This window comes from Hyalella azteca, unplaced genomic scaffold, assembly GCF_000764305.2.
Source record: "Hyalella azteca isolate HAZT.00-mixed unplaced genomic scaffold, Hazt_2.0.2 contig16605, whole genome shotgun sequence".
NCBI lineage: Eukaryota > Metazoa > Arthropoda > Malacostraca > Amphipoda > Hyalellidae > Hyalella > Hyalella azteca.
Window position 1 is genome coordinate 9,969 of NW_025946421.1, and position 18,980 is coordinate 28,948.

At 37.3% G+C, this 18,980-nt stretch overlaps 1 protein-coding gene across 1 annotated transcript in view; it reads left to right on the top strand.

The window, feature by feature from the left end:
* Positions 1-16,403: 16,403 nt before the first annotated feature.
* LOC108675940 overlaps positions 16,404-18,980 on the top strand; it is a 28,053-nt gene continuing 25,476 nt past the window's right edge. The window contains exons 1-2 of the mRNA XM_047884959.1: positions 16,404-17,615; positions 18,631-18,921. Coding sequence (XP_047740915.1) covers positions 17,547-17,615; positions 18,631-18,921 — 360 coding nt within the window. The 5' untranslated portion in view covers positions 16,404-17,546. The remainder of the gene's footprint in view (positions 17,616-18,630; positions 18,922-18,980) is intronic.

The window sequence follows — 18,980 nt, forward strand, 5'->3', positions numbered from 1 at the left end:
TTCTTAGTGTACGAACACCAGTACAGCAGTCTTCACCATGTTTCTGAACATGCCCTGTTTACGGCAGGAACATGCTCGCTCTTCAAAGATGGCAATTCAAAAATTACTCCCTTACGTTTCTTTATACGACGCTGTAAGACACAAAATCATCAACTGTTACAAGCGGAGGCCTGACGTGCAATTAGGTCTTATAATTACTGCACAGAAGCTCTTCTTTTTCTCTGCTCATGTCTTAGCAATTATCCGCTTGGCGGTCAAAGCGCGCTGCAACTGAGGGGCTAGAATTATACATACGTTCTTCAATGGGTGCTCAAAAATAAATTACTTCTATCCATATTCTGTAAAAACAGTCAAAATAATATCTTAAATCATTTTATATTTTCAGTTGCAAGAGATATGTTTTAGTAGTAATTAAAGACATATTTTAGAAAATTAGGTGCCATAACAAGTCTACGGTAAATAAAACCAGCATTTAGTTAAGTCTCCCCGCTACCGCAGCAACTGCAATCAAGGGAAGTCGTCGTGTCAAATTTTGATCTACAACGAGAGTTATACTCAAAAGTTTTACAATTCAAACTCAAATATTTTTGTGCTCTGTTAGAATGGAAGTGATTGGTTGAAATAAATGAAATACAGACATATCTGATCGAAATGAAAATTCGAAATAATTCAGCGTTTATAAACGATAGCAGCCTTGAGATTACTTGCACGATTACTGAATTCAAATAATCGGCATCAGTTTCTTATCTTTTTGAATTGCGATTCCTTACAAAGTTTTTCTATCAACGATAAAAGCTACGAGTTCTTTCTCCATGGATAAATAAACTTTTGGAACGCTAGTCTAAATAAATATTTTATTTACGGCTATATCATTTACCCTTATATCAACAATATGATATACATTAAAAAAGGCCTCTTGTAACGCAGAACAGAAGATGGAAAAATTCAAATTTCGTTTGGATTAATATTGAGGTTAAATCTGTTTATCGACGAGTGGTCTGTCTCTATACAATCATCAAGAATTGTTTTTTTCTAAGACAATCATGTTTAAAATAATTGAATACTTCCATAAAATGTCGAAAAGATTCACTGAATTATAAACTATTGGAATAACAATATATTAATTTCAAATTATAATAATTGTACCTCCAATTTCAACCCTCGTGTACACAACCGCAGTAATTTCATCTGCACCTTAGCCGCTCCCGAACTCCTCATTTAAATTTGAGAGATTGTAAAATTCCAAAAGGCAAATTATGCATAGTAAAACTGTTTGTTGTGCCATTTACTGACTGGCACTGGTACGGAGATCGGTAGGTATATATTTATAGAGATATTTTTAAGCTTTATGATTTTTCTAATAATTATAACAGGAAAATTCTCATATACTTTCTAAAAAATTTACTCGAAACTATATATGAATTATCGCTCCCTGATGAACAGTATCGCTCCCTCCCCCTTGAGTTCCTTTACTGTTTATATGTTTATAACTTATTCCAGTTTGTGGCCATCGGAGCCCTGAGATTTAATAACAAATAATAATAATAATTCGGAACTTGATTATACATAATATAAATATAAAAAGGAAAATTTGTGATACGCTCCCATCGCTTCGAGTTATGTTAAGCGAGCGCCTCCATTTTTTTTCAAGTTAATTTTCCAAAGAGTAAAATAAAATAAAATAATTTGGGAGTCAGCGACAGCTCAAAAAAATTTTTTGTACGCACTCGCACGGTTCAAAATTCGTTTAAACATTTAACCCGAGATGGTGAAGCTGGCAGTTCCACACTGGCTTCGGGTTGAAGTTATAAATAAAATCCCATGCACCGTTAGACATTTACGAACTTTTGTGTTGGGAAAAAATTGGTAAACCACACTGGCTTCCAGTAGAAATGCGATTCTCGCCGGTATTGTTTTCCTTTTCCTATTGTTTTCCTTTTTATTTTTTTTGTACGTTGTAGTCTGAAGAGTAATTAATACGAGTAATAATTCACACAGCGTGCTGTGTGAATTATTGGGTCGCGCGTCACAAAGTTACGTAATTGATTTTCAGGTTAAGCTCAAATCAGTTTAATTTAAATGAATAATTGTGTAGATGTTATAAATTTACATGCTCCCTTTTCTACGGAATCACTTTCGATCATTTTTTTATTTAATATACGTTCAGTGACATTAGGCGACGCTCAAAGCAGACACTCAAGGTTTTACCCACTGTGCGGTAAATCATGTCCTCTAATACAAAAGTCCCATCATTCGAAGCTCTCTTTTAAGAAAAAGTTTTCTTGTAATGGACAGCTCGGCTACCCACGTGATATAAATTGATGTCTCGGTTGACTGGCATAGTGTCTCACAACTTAAATTTACTTGGAAGCGCAGACAAATTGTTTCATTGACTTACGAATATTTGAACAGCATCTGAGCGGTACCCCGCTTTATAACCGGCGCAAGCTGTCAGTTACCGCAACAAATTTAAATAAGTTTCTGTCTTTCTGTGAAAACCAATGGAATGCTTATCAGTTGAACATACTAGATTGTTGAAAAAGTTTTATTAGCAGGCGTACAGCTCTTAAATTCTGATGTGAATCTAAATACAGTGAAAAATGATCAAAAGACTTTCTTTTGACATTATTTTTTATTGACATTTTTTTCAGTTGGTAAAAAAATCTGTATGTAACTAATTCCGGTGTATGATTACAATATGAGGAGGATTGTGTGATTTATTTCTTTGTACATTTTTCCAATCCGATATTATAATTAAAGAGCTTCTAATTAAACTGCTACCTTCTCAATGGTTTTCTAAACTGACATTTATTTCAAATAATGACCTGGGCTTTGCTGTTTTAATTATAAAAGAAAGTATTTGATGCACTTCCACAGAATTGTGAATATTTTTATTTAATTTGCGCCGTGTTTTTTTCTCTTTCTCACCCAATTCTCAATGATTTAATATGTACTTCTCCAGCATTGCATTTAGATAAATACATTTATAGTTGTAACGGTCGGCAGTACAAAATTCGAACAAAATTGTGAGACTTAATTCGAAGTTTTCACTGTGAATGACGTATATTTCGTTCAAAATTCCCTAAAATCAAGAAATTTCAAGTAAAATTGTGCTGAGAACAACGTTGGAAAAAGACGCGTCCTCTGTTTCCTGGAATGTTCTGCGGTTTGCGGCACATATTGTGATTTCTCTCCGCATTTCAATGTTTTTCTGCGCTAATTCTTTTATTGCACTGCCTGGAAATCCAAAACAAATGGCAAAAATCGAAGAAATACGTCAAATAATAATTTTTACTTTATAAGACTAACATCAACTTACATTTCAATTGTCCCAGTTTCGTTTAAGTTAGTAAATTAGTCTATGTTTACTACTCAAAACTTGGCCAGAAAATTCTGCTCTTGATAACATTCCAAAACGTTCTAAATAACTTCTAAACCATGCACGTGAAAGTACAATGGAAATAATGGGTTTCAATGGCAATGGCTATAAAATAAATAATGTCTGCTGATAATGTTTTTTCATAATGCTCTAAAAATGCTGTTATGTAAACTGATAAATTCGCGCGCGCGTAAATGTTACAGGATAAAACGTTTCACATTTTTTACCACTTTTAATTTTGGTGCGCTCTCTTCTTGAGGGGAGGAGCGAAGGTGTAACATCATCATCACGTGGAATATTCCTAAGTTCGGACCTTAAAAATGCTAGTTAGAGCTTTACATGAAAACAAAAATTTACATACGTTTCAAAGTAACATGAATAGCATAGAATGTAATTGGAATATTCGAGCAATTATTCTCCGCCGTTCCATTATTATTCATTTCAGAACTACCAGGCTGCGCTAAACCCAATCAAAAGCGTTTAATCTCATGCAAGTCAATTTGAATACAAATGCTCAGTGAACTCCCTTCTCGCCGGGGTCTGTCTCTATGGTAGCAGTTAACTTGAACTGCATCGGTCGTACTGCCGCTATCGAATCTTCGGTCTGAAGTGTGTCGAAACGTTTAAAATGTGTCGAAGCGTTCGAAGTGTGTCGAAACGTTCGAAGTGTGTCAAAACGTTCGAAATGTGGCTGTGTGTCGAAACGTTCGAAGTGTGTCGAAACGCTCAAAGTGTGTCAAAACGTTCGTTTTGTGGATGTGTGTCGAAACGTTCGAAGTGTGTCGAAACGTTTGAAGTGTGTCGAAGCGTTCGAAGTGTGTCAAAACGTTCGAAGTGTGGCGAAACTTTCGAAGAGTGTCGAAACGTTCGGAAAACAGCTAAATTTACCACGAGTGACAGAAAGATTTTATGTAGTATGAAAAGTTTTCCAGCCATTCGACACTACCAGCTAAGAAATTTCATCTTATGAAACCACATATTTGCTAAAAGTTGTCGAGTTATATTCCTCTCAATTCATGCTCGTGGACTGTAGCCTTAGTAAACGTTTCCTTTCTACAAAAAATTAACTTTTCTAAAATTCGTTATTAAAAGAAAACTTTAACTGTAAGCCTTAAAACTATGTACATTATATGAGGCAGATTATGAAGACAGCTTATTTTTTATGAATTAATTTCATGTCTGGTCCTCTCTCTAATTACAGTGCACAGTACAAATTACTCACCAAATTAAGAAGGAAGACGTTGGTAATGGTGCGCATTTTCCTGTTTTGCGCCATGGTGATGATGACCAACAAGTTTCCTACAAAACTAGCGACAAAAATGACCGCATAACACGACAGTCGCAGCCAGTCTAGAGGAGTCCACACGATCTCCCTGAACATCTGCGCCACAGAGACGGTGGTCTCGGCCGTCGGAGGTGCAGGATAGAGGACGGCGTACATGTTGTTCATTTCGGCCAGCATTTGGTGCGCATCAACCCAAGAAACGTTCATGTTTGAGGGCAGGGACATGAGCTCCGTAAAGTTTTTAGTAAGATGTACATGACTTGATTTGATCTGCGCTGACCCATCGTGGATTACTTTTTTAATATCGATGGATTTATTTCTTGTGATGTTGGCGTGACCATGTCGGGTGTTGTGTGGAATGCCAATTTTTGGGGAAGATTCCAAATATTTTTCTTTATTTTCTTGAAGCACTTCGTTACTTGAAGAATCAAATTCAAGCATCGCATCCTTCTTCCAAGGTGCAGAATACCGTTGGAGCAATTTTTTCACCTTGAATGACACCAGAGTTTTTGAATTATGTACCGTTGAACGTGGTGTAGAGGTTCTGCTAAACCTGTCATAGCTTCCAGGAATTACGTTGGAATTTATTCGCCTTCTAATCACTTCCTGAAGACGATTTTCCCTCAAACTTCGGTTGCTTTCACGCGCTAATTTATTTACTGTATTTGATGAACGAAGATAATTAGTTGCAATGAACTGGCTGGTTACTGCTTTGCTAGAATTGGAGGAAAAACCAAGATTTCCAGTAAATTGTGGCAGTGTTTTTGCAGTCGATTCTCGATTTGGTTTTAAAGTGCTAGACAGCAGTTGCGAATTCTCACTATTTTTGAAATCTTTAATCACTGTATTTGGCAGTCTAACAAATTTAGGATGAATTTTTTCGGGCTCTCGTAAAGCTTCCAGTGCCTTGTTGAAATTGCTTTTCTTCTCTTCATCATATGTTTTATAAACTGGCGTACGGCAGCACCCATTTTTTTTCAACTGTATGGGCTCATGACTCTTTGAGTCAGATTCCCATGTGGATTCTGCCGCTATCATAGCTCGTGGAAAATGAGCGGTCGTCTCTGAATTGGTCCCGTGCAGACCATTGTTTTCAGTCAGAGCTGGCGTTTCCAATTCTTTCTCTAGCGTCCGATTTGTATTGTTTGGCTGAAACAACAACGGCTGTAAATGAAAGTAAATAGGTAACGACGAGGGTTTCTCATCAGTGGAATTCATGTCTTTTTTAGCCGATTCCCTCTGCGGATGAAGTCGTGTCTGCTGCACATGAACATAGCCTGGCACTGATGATGTTCCGATAGAGGAGAGTACACTACGTTTCCTCCTAGAACGTTTGCTTGAATGAAGTGTTGCAGCAAAAGTTGCCATGTTCGCGTCTCTGTGCAATTTTCGACTGCAATTAGCTTTGATGTAATAATTGCTCGGGGTTTTAAAGTATTTCATCACGAAATAATTTCTTCGTAAAAATTTACAAGGAGTTGATCTACGTTTCCTTTGATCGACGAAAATATTCTGATTTATTATAAATATAAGGAATTTAATACAATTTTCTCCGAGACATCTTGCCTGTAGCCTGTCCCAAGAAGTATCTTTTCCAAGAGCAATGAACTTTGTTGCCTTATTTCGTATGCGCATATCGACGACTTTCATGAGGCTTCCACGAATAAAAAATTCAGTTCCGCTTGATTTCAATTCTTTTTCTGTCAAGCATAAGAATTTCAATATCAAATGAATTGCATTTGAGAAGCGGGCGAGTTGACATGTTTTCTTAAAAATGCGCGAATGTTCCGAAAACCTTGAACGGTAAGCTTTGAAGATATGAACGTCCACGAAATGGTCATGCTGAACTTTTCTAAAAAAATCGTTATGAAAACTGAGGTTGAGTTTAGCGACTGATGAATTCTTTATTGCAGAAGTTACGCTCTCTGAGCCGTGGATGTAAGTTGATTTTAAGAGTTTTTCTTCACACGCGGCGAGATGTGTAAGATTAACAAGCACCAGCACAAGGACTCCGAAGGCCATGTCGTATCGGCACAAATAAGCTGGGGCCATACTTTCAAAATTCGTTAAGTGAACGTAAGTACTTACGCTCTATTTTCTTGTCTATGATTGATGGATTTTGCTTGAAAGGCCGCCAATGATTGTCTGATGAACTAACGATCTCTTAACTTTTTTTGAAAGTATAGGTCCTGGTCTAACACCTCAATACTTTTACCATCAATGCTTAGAATTGCTATAAATCATGATTAATAGTATCGGTAAGAAACAAATGTATTCAATCATTTATTTCCCTTGGTTAGTTTTTGCTCAGAGTTCAAACTGTTTCTGAGAAAAATGAACACATGAAATATTGTGATGATATTATTTAAAATTGAGAACTAAATTCAACATCCAATAGAAACTTCACAAATTTTCTTCGAAGAGCGTTCGTAAAAGAGTTACATTACACTTTTTAACGAGTACATTCGACACGATCAATCAAAGTTTCGATGTCATTTGAGGAAGCAATTCATTGTATATGATTTCCATGGTCTGCAGGAATTTCGCAATTGGGCTTCTATAATTTGTAATAATTATCTTGAGCTTCTGACTGACTCAGTTAAGGAAAAAATTGGAATGGGACTTATTGAGTTTCTCAAATTTCTAGATCGAAGTGAGCTGTAAAACAAAGGCATCATTAACCTTAAATTATAGCGCGGTTTGAAGTAAATGATTTTACATTCTCGCGAATAGGGTGTACAAATTTACGCTACCGACGCCACGAGAGCTTTCAACAAAAGTTAAATAAATATGAATACCGGCAAGTAACCAATTAATTGCGCCAAAATAATTCAATTTTTACTGCAGCAAATCGGAGAACAGAAATTGTTAATATATGAAGTTTTTTTTATTGAAAAGATGCTATTTCATAACCACTTCTGTCTACAGCGTTTACTGATGCATGGAAAAAACTTTCTTAATTGAAATTAACGATTATGCTTTATTTTATTTTTTGTGCAACTGACATGCAAAAAATTTATTCCAGCAAGTAATTTTGAATTGGAAATTAGTTTTTTAACTTTCATGGTGAATAGTGAAAACTAATTTATTATTATTAAACTGCTCGATATTTAATTCGTTTTTTCTTAAACTTATGAAGAAATTGCAATTTTTTCCCATTATGGAAATAATTACTAAAATATACCTCATGATTTTTCAATGGTGCTGAAATTGGCTATAAAAATATAACAGGAACAATCGTGCCCGGCACATATAATTGCTTAGTTCTTGTAGGCGTTCATCTCACATAATTGAAGTCTGATCATTTTCATTCGTTAAAGGCATGATTGTGGAATAATAGGACGTCCAAAATTTCTAGAATTACTGTGCATTTTATTTCCAAAACGTAATTCACTGTCCCGAAAACTTTTTCAAACTTATTAATAAAAAAGCAACAAATATCGAAATGAACCTTCTTAATTCCTATTTTCTACCACAAGTAATCACATTTTTGTTGTAACTTCATTATGTTATTAGGTTTATATCACAGCAATGATAAAAAACGACGAATTCTGGAGCTAGAAGCGAATAAAAGACGAGATCTGTGACAGCTTTGCCGGGGTTCACGGCACCCACTACCTCACTGCACGACTGCCATCCTACGACTGACAGCGAGCGTCGAGCGAGACGCAGCCCAGCTGGAGATTTTAATCCCGTATTACACACGATGAATTCAAATGGCGTCAACGGCTGTCATTTGGCAAATAAATTGGGAAAACGGTGTTGTTTTGACAAACAGAAAGGCAATTAGTAGTAGACATGAATGAACGAAAGATGTGCGTTTGATCTTAACCCTCTACCGCCGTATGTCAGTCTCCGCGAACATAACTTTTAACCTAAATTATACGCAAACTATTTAGTGAAACAACCTGAGAACGTTTGTCCTCAATAGAGAACATTTTAAAGCTGTCGTATGCAGCGAATACAATTTATCGGTGAACGAATTTAGGCCAGCGGTTGGCGTTCCAGGAGAGAACAGACAACAGAGTTTGTCGGCATTGACTACTAAGTTCGAAACTTTATCGAGGCCTGCAGCGTTCGTGGTTAAAATCGTGGCTTGGTAAGCCTGCTCATGACTCAACAGAGAGACACAGCTCCATTTTTAAAGAATTACGCTTTTAAGAAATTTGTTTATATCTCGAAACCTTTGTAGGAAGGGGAGACAACGGGTCGGAAGGACGATTACGTGTCATGCATGAATATGGATAGAGTGCTTGGGCCCAGCCGGCAATGACTGACTTGAGTATCAACCCCCCACAGCAGCGTGTTGCTGTCTTAGTATTCTCAAGTGTATTTTTACTAGCGTTATATTGTACTGTAAAACAAAGGCGAGTCACCGACATGTGGAACAGCCTCCCTGAAGATATTGTTGACGCTCCGAGTATGAACGCCTTCAAGAACAGACTATACACAAGGCCATGCATGAGCATATGTTTAATCTTGAAATGCCTAGTACCCTACGGAACAACTAATGTCTAGAAGCGATTTTAAATCTACCGTCCGTTGAAAAGATTTGATCAAAAGGCCAGTCTGGGCAAGAAAAGTACAAGAATCGGCGGCAGCCTATCCAGGCCGATTCTTCAATGCCGATGATACTACAATATACTATGTACAAAAATCTGGTGGAATTCATTATGAATTTGTTAGTCATAAATAATCCGCTTTTCTGGCCGGTGTCAAGCCGAACCCGAAGAAGAATAATTGCAGCAAGAACATTCAGATTTCCGACACCACTCTAACCGCACGGTGCTCTGCTTTACCGGTGTTTTGCCTAGCACCTCTCAGAAGGCATACCTGCAGCATCTTTCCTCGGCCGCGGTCCTGCTGCTCTCCTCTTGGTCTGACGTTTGTGGTGGTTCGACGAGAGCGTGGTTCCCCTACCTGGGGCTCGGAAGTTCTCCTGCTCGGCAGCTGTGGTCACAGTGGCGCTACACTCCTGGAAGCTACACTCCTTGAAGCTACGGAGACTTCAGAGGTGAGGCTTGATTCTTGGCCAGAACCTAGCTTACCTCGCTCCCAGCCAATTTCTCAAAAACTGGATGATCCTTTGGGACTGCACCGTTAATAATTAATTTGTGAATTCCACCGATTTTTTGTTGAACACTGATATTATTTGCCAAGTACTGTATTCAACCAATTCTCAAGTTTGGGTTTGTTTACCGGCAGGTGTGAACCGTGTGATGTTCATGGCCAGTCATGGATGACCGAGCCAGCCGTGGATCCATCCTTTGAACTTAAATAAAGCCTGTTCAGTTTCTAGTAGCAAAACCGTCTTGCCTGAATAGTTGAATTAGTCCCGGTAAATTATTAGAGCGGAAATTCACAGACGTCTTCTTTAGATTCAATATTCATTATTTTTGTATATACTATACTAAAGGCGCTCGGCAGACACACGGCCTGGTGTGTGTAAAGCGCCTCTAGCGTGAACCTGGAGAAGATGTAGTGGAGCTGCTCCCATGCTCAGCTCGAGGTACCTTATATAATTGATAGTCACGTCTGTAGGAGCTAGTTTCTGTTATTCACTTTACTATGTTCGTGTGGTGAACGGTTCCCCAGTTATTAAGGCATCCGATTCATATTTATCGACTCAAATACTTGGCTTACAAAAAGTTACTTATAAATAATACTATTATTTTTCCATCGTGGCAGGTTTTTGCAAGTGCACTTGAACATTTCAACGTGCGCCTTGTGTATAAAACTGGTATCGTCCCACCGTGTCCCGCGGTTTTGTATAAAATTTGTATCGTCCTTCCGTGTCCCGCGCCTGTATATAAGACTTGTATCGTCCTTCTGTGTCCCTCGTTTGTGTATAAAACTTGTATCGTCCCACCGTGTCCCTCGCTTGTGTATAAAACTTGTATGTATAGGAGGGTATGCCTAATAGAGCAAAGGCACTTGCTGTTACGTTTCCCTAATGGCTTTCGGAATTTGCACCTGGCTCTGAATTACCATCCAAAGTAATTTTTATTGACACATTGGCTTTGGAAGAATTACGATATTGGATAAAATCTTAACTATCCCGTAATATGCGTCCATCTTCGGTGGGATGGAAGTACGAAGAATTAAGCGGCTGGAGGTCTTGATCATTTTTTTGTTATCGAAACTTATTGCTTGGTCATTGATAGCAAACTTGATTTTCAGTTCACTCGCAAGACTCGTATACAATTTACAGAATATGTGTACCGTACTATGAAGGATATTTATCCACTCTTGAGACGCGCGCTTCATAGTTAGTCATCTATTTTATGTTACAATTAGTTAACGTGTCGGTGCGTTTCAAGTCATGGTGTTGGAAAAATACAAGGGTTTTTCTTGTGCCTACAGTGTTGGAGAGAGTTTTATCATAAACAAGTCACCACGAGATAGTCATGTATCGAGGTTGGGTTCGGAGAAGAAAAAAGGATTTTTTTTCGTAAATGACATTTTTAATTGAAAGTTGATTATTTCAAATTTTATATTTTAGTTTATTGGGAGAGCTCCATGCTAATAGCTAAAAGTGGGTTGGAGCGAATCGGACAATAATAAACGTACTTTAATCTCAGGATTATTGACAAGATTCGGAATAGCTTCATTTTGGATAACGGGACTTTCAAATTAATGGAATTAAATGTTCCTGTGAACACTGGATCAACGTGCTAGTTGATTTATAGCTGCATTCAAACAAATTATTTTTTATTTAATTTAGAGAGATAACCTCGAGGATGCCCTTGATAGACAAACGGTCAAATTAGCCAAGCTTCATCCAGTTAAACTTGGTTCACACCACACTCCCGGGTATATGCCGGTCACGGTCATTGGCGGCCAGGTATTCACATGTTCGGGCCGGTCTCGGGCCATCCACACTTCAGTTTAGTTCGTATCACGAGCCATGTCAGTCACGCAGCGTTGCCGACCGGTATATATCCATACAAAAATTTTTAAAAACTAGTATGTTAACATGGTGCCCGGTAGGGCAACATGGGGCAGCGCCCCCCCCCCCTTTTAACTAAATTGTTCATGAAGTTTCAATTGATACGAGGTGGTTCTTTGTTTTGTTTAAAGGTACAACTAATGAAGAATGTATGATGTGAATTAGATGTCTGTAGAGTTATTCAATTTTTAATGAAACACTATTTTGAAAAAAAGTGTCAAAATCGGCCCATTGCCCCACTCCTGGGGTAATGGGCCCAAGGCGCCCACCCTTGGTCCCCTAACCAAAATTGCAAATTTTTTGTTTAAAAATGATAAAACAACACTTTACAGTTAAAAATAAGAAAAATGTAGTAAAAAATATGACATTCATCATTTATTAAAAACTTTAAAAAATCTTACCCTTGAATTAAAAAAATATACTCTTGGCTTAAAAAACCTATCACCGACGTAAAGAAAATTATTTCATTGACATAAAATATATATCCTTGACTTGAAAAATATATCCTTGCGATAGAAAATTCATCCTTGGCGCGAAAAAATTTATTCTTGACTAGAAAAAATATATTTAGTTGATCAAAAAAACTTCGTTCCAGTTTCGTCCATAATCCAGGTATTAAGTGCAGAGAATTCGATCGTGATTTCAGCCATTTGTAAGTCAAAAAGCTGCTTATAGCTTTGAAGAGCACATTGAGACAAATCTAATGATTTATATCACAAGACTTCACAGAGGGGTATTAAGGCCACCATGGGCGCTTTGTTCCGTGACATGCATGGGCCTGTTGCCCCACTAGGTATCATTTCAATTTATATCGTGGCAATATTTTATTTTGAAAGCTAATAGTCTAAACTTGAACTCAAAATTATTCTTATAAATATTAATTTCAAAATATAATTAACAGTACTTTCAAAAGCTTCATCTACCGTAATCGAAAGCTTTATATACCGTTTATTTAGCAGCAAAAAAAACTTTTATCTGGGCTAAAAAAGTTATTCACAAATAACTTAACAATGCAAACTCTTAGCAATACGTAAATCCGTACACTTCATCCCAGTGAAACTGTCGACCGGCGGTAGAGAACACGGACCAATATCTGCCATACTTAGCGAGAAACCCGCTATGGGCCTTTGACCCGCAGTGGTCCGTTTGCCCCATGTTACCCTACTGTTGGTTTATATCTAGTAGTTACTAAAATGCTTTATGTTGAGCTACCAATCTGATAAACTCATTAAAAAAATAATCGGCAGCGCTGCAGTCCCGTCCCTGTCACGGCTGGTGTGAATGCTTCTATAGAAATGCATTAAAGAATATTTTACTGGACCGTTACTGGCACGTGCCCGGCAGTATTGTGAGAACCAAGCCACAACGACTGAGCATATGCGCCGGTAATTCTTCTTTCAATTTAGATTGTAAATAGCACAATTGAGATTAATTGGATCCGTAAGCGGCTAAGTTTATCAGTGACACTTATTGAACTGTACTGTTATGTGGCTATGTATTAATTTTATTTTTGATTTTTATGCATAAAACGGCATTTGGTAGTTTTTAGCGCATTTTCTCATTTATGAAAAAAATACACTATTTTGCTCGCCATGACCGTCTGTCCGTCCGTCTGTCTATCCGTCCGTGACTTCATGTTTTCGTCGACGAGAAAATGCGCTCTCTGTCGCTCACGGCAGTGAGTATTGAGTTATATTTTTCTCAGTTCACTTTCGTCACTGATTTAGACAGTTAATTGTCGTAAAAATATCCTTGTCTTCCAGGAAATGCTCAACCCTGATAAACGGTCTTGCATGCGTTCGAGGTCAAGATTAGAAGTCTCAGTTGATGTTTATATCAACGAATCACTACATGAATCCGAACATTTTATGCACATTGTGATCAAACACTCGAATTAGAACCGCTCTTTCTCAGCGTTTCATTTCTCAATTCAATAGAACATTCGAATACAAAGCTTCCCAATTAGTGCGGCAAAATATCAATGGCCGCCTTCTCATCTCAGGATTTTTCGAAAAATAAATCACTCTATTCGAACATGTAACCAGCAAAATTTGGCTCGAATATTGACGAACAAAAGATGTGAGGGGATTAAATTCTAAGAATATTATTAATCAATAACTGCATGTTAAAAGAGCACAACAGGGCGGTGATGAATGACGCCCCCATTGAATTGAACGACTGAAGTTGAAAGCGAAAGCCGGAAAATCATCTCGATATCAGCAATGCCTTGGGATATCTTTGTATAAATCTTTATTTAAATTTTTTGTATATATCTTTGTATTTCGGGATATCTTTGTATAATATAAGTTGCAAAGAAAGCATTAATGTCTTGGATGAATCAGTAACGGCCGACCATGTCATCAAAAAAGAAGTCACCATAAAAGCAGTCATAATTTGAAACCCTTTTTGCAAGAAGTACAATACATTCAGTTCAGACTAATCACTTAATTACAGCCTATATACTATACTAGAAATTGATGCTATGAGAGGATAAGAATTATTTCAACGTGTCACTAATTTTTAAAAACAGCATTGCAGTTTTTTACGATTTGATTGCAGGTGATTGCAGGTAGAGGTACTAGTCTCGCTGTATCAAATAGTGATTAAGAATTCGCTGAGCAATTTCTGACCGAGTTTGCCATATCAAATTATTGGCATATCTATAATTAGTAAGAGTGAAAATAACTTTACGTTCGAAAGGCGATATTTGGTGAATTTGTATGCATAACAAATTATTAATATATCCATGTTACTCAAAATTATATTTATGGAGACGTGAATATTAAACTTTCTGTCGCACTTCAGATAATTTTACATTATTGTTACCACTAGCTTTGGTAGTGAGAATTAATTACAGTTAAATTTAACCCCAATTGTTTAGCGTCGGAAAACATTTCCCGACCCCTAAAAATATTCTCTTAAAATCTTTTAACACATCTCATAAACTTTTCGTACAATATACTCGTAAACATAAGTACAATTCTTGTATCTTATTGTATCGATTTAAATTGTATATAATGATACTTATTGACTCGCTGGTCGTAAACTCTACTCAGAGGTGCCAAAAAGTAGGAGAGCGCGGGAAGGCAGCAATATCATCAGCAACTGATGATTGTTTCATGCAGCAATATCATCAGCAACTGATGATTGTTTCATGCAGCAATATCATCAGCAACTGATGATTGTTTCATGCAGCAATATCATCAGCAACTGNTGCTTCATGCAGCAGCAGCGTCACTTACTGATGATTGCTTCGTGCAGCAACAGCGTCACCAACTGATGATTGCTTCGTGCAGCAACATCATCTACAACTGATGATTGCTTCGTGCAGCAACATCATCACCAACTGATGATTTATTCATGCAGCAACAGCGTCACTTACTGATGATTGCTTCGTGCAGCAACATCATCTACAACTGATGATTGCTTTGTGCAGCAACAGCGTCACCAACTGATGATTGCTTCGTGCAGCAACAGCGTCACCAACTGATGATTGCTTCGTGCCGCAACATCATCACCAACTGATGATTGCTTTGTGCAGCAACAGCGTTACCAACTGATGATTGCTCCTGGCAAGCGGCTGATGTTGCAATGCAGATGCAAATCGTTTGGGCAATCTAATTATTGCAGTCATTCATGTCAAATTAGAAGACTAGAATGCAGTCATTTTAGACTACAATGCAGTCATTCTAGACTAAAACGCAGTCATTCTAGACTAGAATGCAATCATTCTAGACTAGAATGCAGTCATTATAGACTAGAATGCAGTCATTCTAGACTACAATGCAGTCATTCTAGTTCTTGGTTTATTCGCGTTTTTTAAGGAAACAATCGATGTGACATAATTTTGATGATGGAAGCAAGTAATACATTTATTATTGTTCATTATCGGAGGAAGCATATAATTTCCAATATCCCGTTAAGTTATCGGCTAATTTGAGAATCCAACCTTATCTGATCATGCAATACCAAGATAAAGAAACCCGAGGTAAGAAATAAAAATAACTACGCAGGTTAATCATTCCATTCGGAATTCAAGGATTCAGTGTAACAGTGAATTAAAAAATACACAAGGATAAACTTTATTACATAGCAAACTTTGAAATTGAAAGGTGAAATAATTGAAAAACGTTTCTGAACAATTAGACACTACTGATTAATGTTATTAGGACGCAATAGCGCGTTTGGTTTTGAACGAACATTAAGCTCCCGTACGACGAGCATTGATTACTGCATGTGATAAGTATTGATTACCGCATGTGTTCTGCACTGATTACCGCATGTGTTTTGCACTGATTACCGCATGTGTTCTGCACTGATTACCGCATGTGTTCTGCACTGATTACCGCATGTGTTATGCGTTGATTGATTATTGCTTAACCAGGCGTTGATTATCGCATTACCGATACTTGTTGCACGTGTCAAGTATTGAAATTATCGAACGTGTATAGCGCCGGTAATAATCGATCTATGTCGATTATTGCTTATTGCTTTCTTAGTTCGCTGATCATCGCTTTCTGTTGAACAATGATTATCTCATGCGACAATAGTTGATTATTTGATTAATTATCGAATTTGTTGATTGTAGGTCCACAATTTTTTATGTTTCTCACTTGATGAAGTTTCTACATCATTAGTAATAATAATTTTATTTAAAATAGTCATCCCACATGTTTTTCTTGGTTGTGTACAGGGTGAGGAGGTGGGGGAGCTACAGAACCGGTCCAGCCTGACTGTTCACTTGAACCGAGCAGTCGTGCTCGCTGTGATGACAGTACCGAGTGTAGTGCACTGCAGTTCACTCCTGTGATGCTTTCTTGGGGGTTCAACTACAGTGAATACTTATGTCATCTCATGAGATGAGAATATATTAGATTAGTAGTCCGTGCAACTGAAAGCCTTGAGATTAGTTTAAATACAAGTCTAGTGATGAAGAGACATAGTGGACACTATATAGTAGTAGTGATGAAGAGACATAGTGGACACTATATAGTAGAGTTGCATTTCTTCCGGAATTAACAGTGAACACCAAATGCTCCGTCCCATGGCTAACGGAGTCTGTAAAGATTTTACAAATTAAATTTTACGCAAGATCTTTCCTGAAAATATAGAATATATCCGATAATGTGCAATAGCTAACTGTAAAATTGTTATGGATTTGCATTCGTTTAACAGAAGAAATGTCTATCCGAAATTTCACTAGCATTAAATTACCTGCTCTTCCATTCTTCAAAACTTGTTTGTATTTTTATTTAGGACTTGTGTGCGTCCATTTTTTTTCGCTGAAGAACATCAACTTGTCTGGCTAATAAACAGTCATTGTTCTATTTCATGTACCCCACTGATCGAGAATATTTTTTGCGCATGTGATGACAAGTGCGATTCATGACACTCCAGTGCGATTTTGACTCCATGAAATGTTATCAAATGTTTAATCTTTATATTCTGATATCATGATCAGCATACACCATTCATATTCCACGAAGTTACGACTCTTAATCCCAACGTCTGACTTGGTCGTTTGGTTCGGAAGCTCCAACTAAAAACCCTGGAATGCTGCTGCGCACAGAACGAGGTTTTCGTCCTGAAAAAGAAGCATCGCAAACTTTGAACTCGAATTAATTGCATCGTCAAGGAACAAAAAAGATGTGATCTTACATCGAGCTTTGATCATGTGTAGTTTTTCTAGTGTGAAATACAATAAGCGAAAATGCGAGAAGAATAACAACCAAGGGATATTTGTGATCTAAAATCAATTGGCTCTTTCAACATAATCTGCGATCATTTGTTTTCATTGTGAAATTCAACCTGGAAAACAATCAAAAAGAAAAAATCGTTATGACTGAATGTTTCAGTTATAATTAGAGGACAATAGAGATTAGATTTGAATAAGAAAGCTATTCCTGAATCCCTATTCATAAACCATTCATAAAATGTTAATGATGTTCGGTGCAGCCTTGCTCGTCTGCTGTGGTGCTGCAACGGGTACGGACGGTACGCAAGTGAGTATCATTATTATCATCAATATTAATATTATTAATTTATTATATTTTTTTACCATTATTATTATTATTATTATTTTAATCGTCATTATTATTTAAATTATTATTATTACAATAAGTTCAGTGACATAGTTCCCTCATGCAATTTGTTGCTGTGCCAACACAACGAGATCAGGGCTTGTGCACTCAAAGTTCCGGCCGCAATAATAGGCAAAGAGTAATTCTTACTGGATCTGCGTGCTCCACTTCTCAATTACAAGCAGCAGTACTTCTTCATATGTTATCTGAAAGATTGAGTAAAAAATTAAGTTTGAACCTTGAAATATCAAGAAAGATCGTTCTCATCTACGTTAATTCTACAAGTCACGTTTACGCGCATTTATCATGCAAGTAATCCCTCATTGATAAGTGCCGCTATAATCAGACTTATTCATCGCTCTAAACAAATTTCTAGTCATCGATCCCAGTCAAGCTGAAGAAGAACACTTTCGGAGAACATAATGGCTGGACTTATTAAAACACAAAATGTATTAAGGATATTTAAAATTTATGTCATAATTAAATAATGATGTAGAATTTATAATTTTGGGTTTCAGGTGATAAAGGCTCGTAGTGTCTAGTCCAATTAATAAGCAATTGATAATCACAAAATTATTTGGTAGTGAAATTTTTCGTCGTTACTTATTGTTAGTTGTTATTTTTGCAATGTTTTATGGATGAAATCTAGCTCAGCTCCCCAGATTGTCCTTTTTGAAGTTAATTTTAATTATCTTATTCTCGATATAGTATTAATATGAAAAAGTTCACAGATAACACCTGATAATGCATCAAAACCCCTAAAATTTAACTTAAAATTTAAAATTTAGGCAACAAGGGCAAGTTAGGTTCAGACTCATGCACGTTCAAAAACTCTAATAAGTGTACGAATTATGCACTTATTAATTAATAAATTAATCTTAATAAATGGAAATAAATTATTTGCTCGTGACTGATTAAAGTTACAACGCCTGAACAGATTGACCGACCAGTCCCAGTCAACGCCACGTCTTTTCTCCCAGCCAACATCTCGTCCGCTCTCCCAGCCAACGCTACGTCTTCCCCTCTCCCAACCAACGCCACATTTTCTCCTCTCCCGTCTTCCCATCTCCCTGCCAACACCACGTCTTCCCATCTCCCAGCCAACACCACGTCTTCCCATCTCCCAGCCAACAACACGTCTTCCCATCTCCCAGCCAACACCACGTCTTCCACTCTTCCAGCCAACGCCACGTCTTCGAATCATGAAGCCGGAAGTTCGGCAGCCACTGTAAGATTTATCCGCGCTAAATATGCACAATGACCCAGGAAATATTCTTATTTAACTTG